Raw genomic sequence first — 12,373 nt, forward strand, 5'->3', positions numbered from 1 at the left:
CTGGAAAAGCTTTCAATGGTGAAGCTAGCTGGCTTCTATTTAGGTGACTTTCAACTAAACTGTCAAAGCCTTTGTAATGTGGTGCAACAAGGGGGGACAAAGATAATTTTGAATTCTTTGTTAAATGTGCAGTAAGATACAATCTTCCATTTGTCCAATCAACAAATATTTATTGTGTACCTACTCTATGTCAAGCACATTCTGAAAATATAGCAGTGAGCTAGGCATTCATGATGCATTCTCTCACAGAGCTTATATTCTGGTGGAGGAAGATAGATACTAATGAAATATAAGTAAACATCACTGTAATATATGATATGGAGAGATTTAATTCATCAGAGAAGGTTTCTTTGGGAACATTTAAGCTATGATCTAAATAACATGAAACACAGTAAAGAAAACACTTCAGCCCAACTAGTACAAAGGTTCCAAGATAAGAGTGTACTTGTTAAATTAGAATAGAATGAAAGCTAAATGACTGAAAAGGGAGGAAAGATGTTAAATTTTCAGAGGGAGAAGAGGCATAGGGATTTGTATTCTATTCCAGGGGTTATGGGCAGCCCTTGAAATGTTTTAAGCAGGAAAGTGGTGGGATCCGATTTTCATTTAAAAGGATGATTTGTATTGCTGTGTGTGAGGAAGCAATTGTCATAATCTAGGCAGGAGATCTTGGGGCCTAGAGGAAAGTATTGTTATGGATATGCAAAGAGGTGAAACTTTGAAAGAAAGAGTCCATGCATAGGACCTGATGATGGGTTGGAGGATGGTGGGTAAGTGAAAAAAAGAAATGGAATCAAAGATAACTTTGTAAAGTTCTGTCCTGGTCAACTGGATAGATGTGGGGAGCATACACTGGAATGGGGAGGACTGGAAGAGGGGCAGTTTGAGGGAATGGAAATTAAGAGATTTGTTTTGGGCTTAATTTTAAGATTCGTCTTAGACAATCCAAGCAGAGATGTCACATAGACAGTCAGGTATACAATTTTGAAATTCTGAGAGTATACAAGGGCTAGAGTTTTAACACTAGGAGTTAAGAGTATTTGATGAAATTTGAAGCTATAGGACTAGACCAGTCACCTAAGGAGAAAATGTAGTTGGAGAAAACAAATGGCTCCACCTCTCAAATGGAACATAAGAGGAAGAGCCAACCCAGAAGCCTGAGAATATGCAGCCAGTGAACTAACAAGAAAAAAGGAAGAGCATGGTGTCATAAAAGATGAGAAGAAGTGTTCTGGGACACCTGGGTGGCTCAATCAGTTACGTGTCCGACTTCTGCTCAAGTCTTGATCTCATGGTTCATGAGTTTGAACCCTGTATTGGCCTTTCTGTTGTCAGCACCAAGCCCGCTTTAGATCCTCTGTCCCTCTTTCTCTCTGCCCTCCCTGCCACTTGTGCTGTCTCTCTCTCTCTCTCTCTCTCTCTCTCTCTCTCTCTCTTTGTCTCTCTCTCACAAAAATAAATAAACAGTAAAAAAAACTTTTTCAAAAAGTACGCTGCTAAAGAATGTCACTTGTGAAGAGTGCGGCTTTGTGCTATGGCAGACGAGAGCCTAGGGCCAGAAACAGGAAAATCTTGAGGACCCTTTCTTAAAATTCTCTTTTCTTTTAATTTTTTTTATTTGAAAATAGTTGACATGCAACATTACATTAGTTTCAGGTGTATAACATAGTGATTCAACTTCTCTATATATTATGCTCACCACATAATAGCTACCATCTGTCACCATATGAGGCTGTTATAATATTGCTGACCATATTCCCTGTTATTTCTTTGTACAAGAGCAGTCTTAATGGAATGGTAGGGACTGATGTCTGAAGAGAGTGGCTTGGGAAGAGAATATGTGATGAAAAAACAGATGCAGAGAATATAAAAAATTATCTTCAGCCATTTTGCAGTGGATGGAAGCAGCAACAGGGGATAGCAGCAGGAAGATGTGGAGGCAGGGGAGTTCACGCGCTTGTTTTTCTTCAGAGTGTTGCTGTGGGGTGCCTGGGTGGCTCACTTGGTTTAGCGGCCAGCTCTTGATTTCAGCTCAGATCATGATCCAGGGTCGTGGGATCAAACCCCACATTAGGCTCCGTGTTGGGTATGGAGCCTGCTTAAGATTCTCTCTCCTTCCCTCTTCCCCACTCACACACACACTCTCTCTATATATAAAATAAAATTTAAAAAAGATATTGCTAAATTAGTGTGCACATCAACAGGATTAAGCAAGAGAGGAAGAAATGATATGGAAACAGTACAGTCATTGATACAGAGAAACCATGTTTCTCTGGTTACATTGTAAGAGTACAGTCATTGATAATATAGAGACATGGGATCCAGACAAAAGGGTTTAGCCTTTGAAAAAGCCAAGGGATGCTCCAGGAGGCTGCTTGTGTAATGACCTCACCTCTTCTCTTAATTTATGTGCCATTACATAAATTATTTCATTTGATTCTCACATAATTCTCATGTATCCAATCATTCCCATTTCCAGAGGAGGAAAATAATGCTTAGAGAAGTTGGATAATTTCTCCCAGAATGTTCAGTTAATAAATAATAAATCCAGAATTCAAACCTTTCTTGCAACTCCAACCTGAATGCTCTTTCCACTACAGAATACCTTGATGAAGCCACCTTTCTAGAGCTCTCTCCGAAGCGACATGACAAATGTTCACAATGTACCAGATACAGGAAGTACAGTTGCTTTGATGCCATTATTCCCATTTGGTGACTTAGTGATCAGCAAATTGTTTGGTCATTTCAAGTTTGAAGTTCCTGGAATCCACTCATGTGGCAGTTTAATGTGCACATCATGTGTTTTCTGAATTGAATGACTGCTGGAAAATAACAGGCCACACTTACACTTGCAACTAACTAACTAGTTAATGAAGTAGATCTAAAATCTAATGTCTTTCTCAACAAATTTGGTTCATATACTTGCTAACCAGAAATTGCCAGTTCATTTTCTTACCATTTTAAATGGAGTTCTATGCAATAAAAAAGCATTAAAGTTAGTATCTGATTATTAAGTTAAAAAAAAAGTTAAGGTAGGCAAAGTATAAATCCCAATCAAATTGTGGTGCAGTGCACAGGAATTGATTATCCTATCATCCAAAAGGTATGGAATTTGACAGCAGATGTCCTGGGTTCGAATCTTAGATATAGTAAACTCTCTTGATGATCTCTTTCAAGTTGATCTTTTGGTTTCCTCATTAGTAAAATGAAGGTAGTAATACTTAGGCAAAAGAGCTATGAAAAACAAATAGGATAATCCAATGAGATAAATTTTAATGTGTTTTTTAAATTTATTTTGAGACACATAGAGCGGGAGTGTGGGAGGGGCAGGGAGAGAGGGAGACATAGAATCTGAAGCAGGTTCCAGGCTCCAAGCTGTCAGCACAGAGCCCGAAGTGGGGCCCAAACCCAGGACCCATGAGATCATGACCTGAGCTGAAGTCGGATGCTTAACCGAATGAGCCACCCAGGCGCCCCTCCAGTGAGATAACTTTATAAACTGGGAGTACTTGTTGGTTGCTATTATTATTTATATGATACTACATGGTGTGCTTTCTCTTATATTTCTTAACAAGCACTGTGAGCCAAATTCATTCTCCCTTCTGATAATGATGACTATCCTTATGAGTACTTGGATAAAAGAAAAGAAAATTGCCTGCATAGGGACACCTCTCATTCTGCCTATTCTAAAAAGCAAATCTCTTGAAACTGCATCAGTCACATTTTCCCACAGAAGCGCGTCCATTATTGCTACCATAGTACTCACCTCAGCCACGCACCCATTTGAATAACAAATGTGCATTGAGGGCCTATTATATTCCAGGCTCTGAAGGAACTAGACATCAGGATAGTAAAAGGATTGTGACACATTTCCACTTCTCCAGTAGTTCACAGTGTAATAAGATAGTGTCTCCTCTGTATAAAGTTGTTTATCTATACATCCCTCCTCCCCATGTTCCACCGCTACCTCCAGCTATGAGCTCCAGAATGCTGAGACCCTGTCTGGGTCATCGTTAGCTTCCTTTATTTTACTGATTACAATTTGTTGCTCTTAGTTGGTGTTCAATGCATAATTACTGAAGAAATATTTTTAGTGTGTTTTTAAAAATATCAAGGTGTACTAGTGGACTAACAAGCAAGATGTTTTTTCTCATAATGTTTCTCTGGTTACATTTAACTGCAAGTTAAAATTAGATCCTTTTCTTTTTTTTAAGAAAGAAAACCATAGCAACTGTGATGTTGAATGTTTCAGAGTGCACATTTTTAAGGATTTTCTTTTTCTGAATTGCCTCTGTTCAAGCTGCCTATTTCAATCAAAATTCTAATAAATAATTTGTGGTACTAATAGCCATATAAACCACTGATGGTATTGATGAAGCAGTGGAAACTCCCACATAGAAAAGAATGCTTGATAAAATGCTTGAAGAAAAAAATAAACGTGTTGAAAATCCACTGGATATATTATTGAAATGGTTGAACATTAACCTCTCTTTGTTTCTTGTACCTATATTTATTATAAAACCTTGGAGTTGTTCTAATGTTTCATGTAAGTATTGCTGGAGATCTTTTTTTAAGGTATGTCTCTATGAGAAAATCGATTTTACAGTGCTGTCTTCTAAATTAAAGAATGGGCATTTTTACAGAATGTTATCAGTGAAGACTTCTTTGACATACATAATGATTGTCTAATAGTTTTCTCTAAAAGTATTTTTATTGAAGTAATGATTAAAGTGTAACTCAGTGCCTCAGGAACACTGACTAATGTCATGTTAATCAACTTGACTACTAAAAAAAAAATGAAGAGGTTGATAGTTTAAATCTAGTTGGTACATGATTCACTTGAACTATCAAAGAAGAAAATGTACTTTATCCAGGACTGAATTTAAAATAAAAAAATTTAAAAATCTAGCAAAACATCTCAGAAACAACTTTTGCAGAGTTACAGGCCATATCCTTATAAAAATCCAATTTTGTTTCTCTTAAAATGTGTAAATTAGCCCTTGATTCACAGCATCCATATTGATCAACATCTATTGAATGCCTACTCTATGCAAAGTGCTGAACTAATGTGAAGATAAATAAAGCATATATCTGCTTTTAGGGAGCTCATTGGAAGAAATAAGTCATTCATGCATAACTGCAATGTAGGAAATAAGTGGTATAAATGTTGTAGGTATTCTGAGGAGGGAGAGATGGATAAGTTCTAGCTAGGTTTGGGCAGGTAGAATGAGGTGGGAACAGGAAGATGGAGAATTCTTAGCAGACAGACTAAAAATGGGTATCTTTTGGAAGTAACAAGTTCAGCTTGACTTGAGAGCAGTTTATAGAAGGAGTGCTAAATAAGTCTGGAAACACACATTGGGCTAGGTGGTGAAAGGCCTTGAATTCCAGATTACTTAAATGGAGTTTTATAATATTTTAAAAAAGCTATAAGTGAGCAGTTGCATAACCCTTCTGGAGACATGCAATAATTTTTGTAAAGAACAGGCTCTAAATCTGAAGCTGAAGTCACCTGATTTGTAACCAACATTGAAAAGTATTGATTGGGCTTGGCCATACTTCTTCAGCCTAGCCTGCACATTTAGGCCATTTTCAGACATTCACATATTTACTCTGGGTTTTTGAGGGGACCTGGATTATTGTTTCTTGTACAAATTTATAATAGTTGACCTTCCAGGCGTTTAAAAACAAAACATCTGCCCTCATATTTATTCCTTCTGAGTGTTCTGTGGATCATGTACACTTTTTCTTCCTTTATTATTGTTTCTTGTACAAAACTGCACTGAAGACAAAAATTATGATTTCTATAAGTAGTTTAAGGACTGATGCAGAAATATTCAGATGCCTGTTTCTTAAGAGCAATCAAACCTTCCATCTTGCAATGAAAAAGGGCTTGGGAGGGAATATTGGAGTGGGCAATCTGAAGGAAAAATAGAGGAAGGGAGGGAGGGAGGAAGGTGGGGGAGAGAGAGGGAGAACAATTACCTTCTAGAAGAAATGGTCATAAAGATAAGGTTATACGGGTGTAACGTATACGGGTGTCAAGAAATGTGCAATAAATGCAGAAGAGATAGGTAATGCTGCTGTAGATGCTAAAAATGTTACTAACTACAACCAAATATAGATATTATGATACATTTTAATCATTGGTTCTTGAAAATAGAGAGCTTAGAAAAGATACCTGAAAGATACCATGAAAATTTTGGAGTAGGTCACCTACCAGCAATTCCTGGTTATATTTTGCGGTCTATTGTAAGAATGAATATAAATTCTTAAAATTCAATATTTTGAGCTTTAAACAAGTTTCAACAGCTACATCTCTTTTGCTTCACAAATAGCATTAGACCAAGAAGGGAACATAAGTATAATTTCTATAGTATTCATAAGAATCCATCTGTGTGCAGAACTTAGCCACATTGTAGTTTATAAATTTTACTCAAAATTTCATACAACATTTAAAAAACTATATAATGCGGGGCGCCTGCCTGGCTCAGTCGGTTAAGCACCAACTTCAGCTCAGGTCATGATCTCGCAGTTTGTGAGACATGTCAGCTGTGCTGACAGCTCAGAGCCTGGAGCCTGCTTCAGAACTGTGTCTCCTTCTCTCTCTGACCCTCCCCCACTCACACTCTGTTTCTTTGTCTCTCAAAAATGAATAAACAAACAAGCAAGCAAACTATATAATGTATATGGGGGGTGTTGGAATTGTGCTACTTCCATTTCTGCACCTTGCTACTGAATGAAACTTTTTAGTATAGATGTATATTTCTAGTGTTCATCTCACAAAGATCCTAATTCAAGGACTGAAGCTAACTTTTGCTCAACCCAAATCATACGTGGCACAAGAGCAAACATAAGATAGAGTGATGGCTGACACAGTTTTCCCCTCACCACTCTGACTAGCCACATCAGTGGTCCAAAAAATGTATTGGATGCCATCCATGATTCCAAGAGAAGAAAAGAAAACACAGCATTGCACAAAGTAATGCTGTGTTAATGGGGCCTATGATTCCCAGTCATGGGGATCTTCTTAAATATTGAGCATAATACAGACTGGCAAAATTTTATTTTATTTTTTAGGTGTTTTTCCCCATAGACACAACTCTAATATGTCAGTATAAATCTTTGGGGAAGTATTCTAATATTAAACTTTTACAAATCGACATCCAAGATTGCTATTACTAGAATTATTGGAACTTGATCTATCCTTTGAGATAGTCTGGGCCATTACAGTAGGGTGTTTGATATGTCCATGTTTCATGTAAGCCCTTTCTGATGACACAAATGTATAATGGTAGGGGGAGAAAGGTTAACAGCTATATATACAGTTTTGCTTTGTCCTTTACTTTCCTTAAGATTTACTGGATCAGGGGCACCTGGGTGGCTCAGTTGGTTAAGCACATCTGACTTTGGCTTGGGTCAGGCTCAGGTTATGATCTCATGATTTGTGTGTTCTAGCCCTGCATCAGGCTCTGCGCTGACAGCTCTGAGCCTCTTCGGATTCTCTCTCTCTCTCTCTCTCTCTCTCTCTCTCTCTCACTCTCTCTGCCCCTCCCCTACTGGCACTCTCTCTCTCAATAAAATCATTTAAAAAAAGAATTGCCAGGTCAAATTTCAGGGTGTTTTAAAAGTTTTCTATAGGCAAACTGCTGTCTTTCAAACAAAAGAAAATAATCAACAACTTTAATAAAATTATTAAGTTTTGAGAAGCAACTCAAGACTTTATCTTCAGCCAGGTACTGTCCTTGTGGTAGATGAGAAGAAGCAAGAATGTTAGCTTTTATGCCATTGCTATCGTATTGTCATCCTCAGCCCTTCTTTCTTGTGTTTTTCTCTTCTCTTTGTGTTCTGATGGAAGTCTGCCATTAGCTATCCTCAAGAACAGCATGCTAAGAGAGGAAGAGAGTGAAGAAGGTTAAGAGTAGTGAGTGGAAGTCTTAGGGAGGAAACAGCAATCCTGGTTGTATTATACCAAGATTAAAAAAACCAATGACCAGGGCACCTGGGTGGCTCAGTTGTTCGAGTATCCAACTTTGGATCAGGTGATGATCTCATGGTCCGTGAGTTCCAGCCCCACATCAGGTTCTTTGCTGTCAGCACAGAGCCCACCTCAGATCCTCTGTCCACCCCACCCCCCGCCCCCCGTACCTCCCCCACTCGTGCTCTTTCTCTCAAAATAAATAAACATTTAAAAAAACACTAATGATCAACAGCATGACATGGATAAGCAGTGTAACCTCTCTATCCTTTAGTTTCTTTGGAAAATGTTGGTTCTTATTCCTATATACCCTACAGAGTTGTTTCTAGGACAGAAGCTGATAGGTAAAAGAGTCTCAAAAAATAGGATCCAATTATACTACATAATTATTAAGTCTGAGGACATTTTATGTTTTTAAACTAATCTAGTATCAGAGATAGTATGCCTTTGAATCTAAAGACCATTAGTTATTATATTTTTTGAACATTAATGATTTAGGAAAATGTATCATCTTAGAAGTACAGCATTGATAATATTGCTACAAAAGTATTAATACAGTAGACTCAAGATGAATATATGGCTCCACATTAATGTGAGGTTGAAGGTCATGTTCTGCTATCAAATCAGTTCTGAATAATAGTTATCTTTAAAGCTGTTTAAACCTGATATTTTCATTACTAATAGAAGAAATAAATTGAGGAAACATTGTGCTTACAACATTTTCTGAAGCTTTTCAGAGGAAGCAGCTGTGGTTTCTTTAGACTTCCAAGTCTATTATGCAGGTTAGCAGTATATTTTATAATGAATTCTAGACCACCTGCCTTTCTGAGGAAATTAATATTGAGATGGATTTTTTTAGTCTTTTTTTTGTCCTCAGTGCCTATGTATAAGGTTTTCCTATTCAGTGAGTTTAGGCACCCCATAAAAATGTTCATTCAGTGTTGTTCAGCTATAGATGATTATTTTTAAAGACATTGTCTAAATGTGTTTTCAACAAGTTCTTGGTGAGTTTTGAGATTGAAACATATTCTTCTCTAGTAAAACTCTCAGCAGATAATGTACATACAGTTTTACTTTAAGGTAGTAAATACCCATAATGAATAAAAAAGTATTTCAAATGAATTTGACTATAGTTTTAAACCATTGGAACTTCAAAACATTGTTTTAATTATTTTCCTTCTTCTCACCCTTCCAGGAGTTGCAGAGGGGAATCAATGGATTCAGGAAGCAGTAGGAATTTGGAGAATACAGTGAATAGAGACTGTCCTGATCAGCTTGTCCCAAAGATAAACACAAACAAGAAAATGTCTACCTTAGCAAGCCAGCCACGCATCCTGGAAACATCACAAGAAGTTAAGAAAAGTTGTGGAGATAAACAGGTAGAAATCACAGTCGAAAGAATAAAAATGACAAAGAGCATCAAAGAAAAACATAGCAATGATTTAGAGAAAGTGGCTTTTAAAAGAAAGGCAGAAAATGAAGAAAAGCCAGCTGGAAAGAAAGAGGCAAAGATAACGGAACTTGACAGCACATTGATCACCATGCCTCTGCCTCACATCCCCTTAAAAAATATCATGGATGTGGAGGCGAAGTTGGTCTACGTCGATGAAGAGGCTGTGAGCTATGAGTTTGTAGAGTCCTTCGTGTCTACTGGGATTCGACCATCATGCCAAGCTGCTGAAATTGTAGACCCTCTGCATGTACCTAATTTCAGCTTTCTGCCTCAGATTGACAAATGGCTTCAGTTAGCCTTAAAGGATGCCAGCTCTTGCTACAGACAAAAGAAATACGCCGTGGCAGCAGGACAGTTCAGAACAGCATTGGAGGTATGGGATTAAAGAATATATAGATTGATTACAGGAAGCTGTGAAATGGAAAGTGTGATTACATTGAGCAGCTCTGATCATACTGTAATGAACAGTGATCATGGAGTGAAAATATTGAATGATATCAGGATTATATGATTCCCAGTTTACATAAAGCAAATAAGATATGCCTGCAAATTATATGCCTGTGTGCACTTGACATATAGAAAGCACCCCAAAAGCAAACCTCATGATTTTTCTCTGTTAACAAACCCTGCAGTGAATGGCAACATATAAAAATGCAGTTGGTTTTGTAATTTAGAAGTATACCTATAAAAGCCATAAAGTTTTAATACAGTGGTGGTGGGTAGAATATAGATTTTCTCTCTAGAAATAGGCAGTTAATGAGTGTATGAATTTTCCCTTTTGATATGTAGTCTTCATGATTAAATGTAACCATCTTTACTGTTTAGCGTGGGCTGATAATTTATGCCTGATACTTATTAAAAATAAAATAGCACCATTTTACTTTATCATCACATTTCACTTTCCTTCCCTTTCTAGTGAGCTTTATAAATAATTATTTTTCTCTCTGCAAGCAGGTAAATTGGTCAGTATTGTTTATGGCATAACGAAATTGCCCACGGACTCAAATAAAATTGGGAGTCACCACTAAAACACAAAATAGGTGGTGGGAAAAATTGTTCCATCTTATGACTCACTGAACCTATAAAAGGACCGAAGTGTGTCGCTAAAAGTCCTACTAGCCTGACAATATTGGCATATTTCATTAATTACAAAAAAAATGTTAATGCATTCTATATGTGCTTGGTCGCCACTGGAGATATAAAAAAATGAGCTAGAACATGTTTCTTTCTCTCTAACAGTCTGGTGAGGGAGACAAACCAGTAAACCAGTTAAAAAGAGATAGGATAAAGGGGCAATGGATCTACCATAAGACAGGAGGCATGAGCAGAAGTTAGTATGACATGTTTGTGATAGAGATTTAAAGAGTCAAGTATTATTTACACTGTTATTTGCAGGTTAAAATGACTACATTTACAATGAATTATTAATGGATAATACCAGACAGTGGTTCCCCTAAATATTTAAAAAGAAACTTTAAGCACAGAAAAGGAGGCCCAAAGAGATATGAAATGATGAGGTAGTGTAAAAATAGACGCATCTATAAATATTTCTGTCTTCACAAAGGGTCATCTACACAAAGAAGGGAAGAATAATGCATTACGTAAACTTGTGCACTATAGAAAAAGTGCCCCCAAATTAAGTTATCCACAAATCACTGAGAGTCCTATGCTGTACTTTTGAGCTAAACACCAGAGCTTCTGGCTGAGGAAAGGATCCTGAAGAAAGGCTCAAGAAGAACCCTGAGATCTTCCACTTAGGGCCATTTTCAGCAAAAATTGTTTTTTGAGGGTGGGGGAAGCAGAGTTAAAGGTAAAATTTTGAAGATGAAGAAAAATAATCATGTTGGAAATGAAAAAAAGCATAAAATAAGAAAGGATATAAACTTCAAATTAAGTCTAGATAGAAGCAAAAGGTATTTGCCCTAACTGGAAGAAAATATCTGGTTTTTCCATAACCCAATCAATGTTCAAAATTATAAAATTTGAATCGGGTTTTAATGACCCCAAGATATAATTGTTCTAGAAAATGCTTTTGTTCTGACTCTCTCTTATGCACAATCTCTCTCTGTCTCTCTCTCTCTGTCTGTCTCTTTCCCTGTCTGCCTCCCTCTCTCCCCCCACCTCTCTCCACCCCCCTCCCCACAAAGGTTTTTAGGAAAGTGTTGGATGCTGACACTAATTGCTGGTAATTAACAAAGGTAATTATTTTGAGACCAAAACTTAGCTTAGACATCTGGCCTAGCTTTTGTCTGATTATCTTGGGAGTTAACTTTGAAATTTTACCTAGAATGTCTCTTAATAAACCAAAACTTCTGGGAATAGAAAAGATTTTTAACCTCGTTAATCCTTTCTTCTCCTAAATTTAACTTCTTCAAAACTGACTGTTCTTAGGTATTATTTAATGCATCTCTTCCTTTTCATTATGTCCTAACATGGCTTTGAGTAGGGCAAGATGGATGACAGAGACCAAGACTTAAAGATAAGGATCACACCTGAAAGATATATGTACCAGCAAATATTTGAGTGTACATCAGCTAGGATTAGGTTTGTCTCTAAGTGATAGAAAACCCTAAACAACAGTGTCTAAAGCAAGAGGGTTTATTTTTATTTTTTCACATAAATGTGCATAGTCAAACGCTGGTATGGTATGATCATTAGAGTACCACATTCTGTTTCGTTCCTCTAGATGTGCTTTGACCTCATGGTCTAAAATGGCAGCTCCTGTTGGTGACATCATATGCATCTAGCCAGCCAGAAGGGAGATGAAGGAGAGAGATACACCGTGTCCCTATACACCAGGTCCCCATGAGCACAATTCACAGAAGTTGCACACACCATTTCCATTTTTTCCCCCATTGATTCAAATTTAGTCATGTGGCCACACAAACCTACAAGGGAGGCTGAAAAATCTGGTCTTTATTCTGTATGGCACTAACATTCAG

At 37.3% G+C, this 12,373-nt stretch overlaps 1 protein-coding gene across 4 annotated transcripts in view; it reads left to right on the forward strand.

Annotated features, from left to right (window-relative positions):
* The window catches only part of SPATA16 (spermatogenesis associated 16), a 240,811-nt gene that overhangs the window by 14,676 nt on the left and 213,762 nt on the right, over positions 1-12,373 (forward strand). For all 4 annotated transcript variants that reach the window (XM_078432157.2, XM_078432155.2, XM_078432156.2 and 1 more), the window contains exon 2: positions 9,174-9,804. In XM_078432157.2, coding sequence (XP_078288283.2) covers positions 9,174-9,804 — 631 coding nt within the window. The remainder of the gene's footprint in view (positions 1-9,173; positions 9,805-12,373) is intronic.

The sequence above is a fragment of the Panthera onca genome, chromosome C2 (assembly GCF_046562875.1).
Source record: "Panthera onca isolate mPanOnc1 chromosome C2, mPanOnc1 haplotype 2, whole genome shotgun sequence".
NCBI classification, from domain to species: domain Eukaryota; kingdom Metazoa; phylum Chordata; class Mammalia; order Carnivora; family Felidae; genus Panthera; species Panthera onca.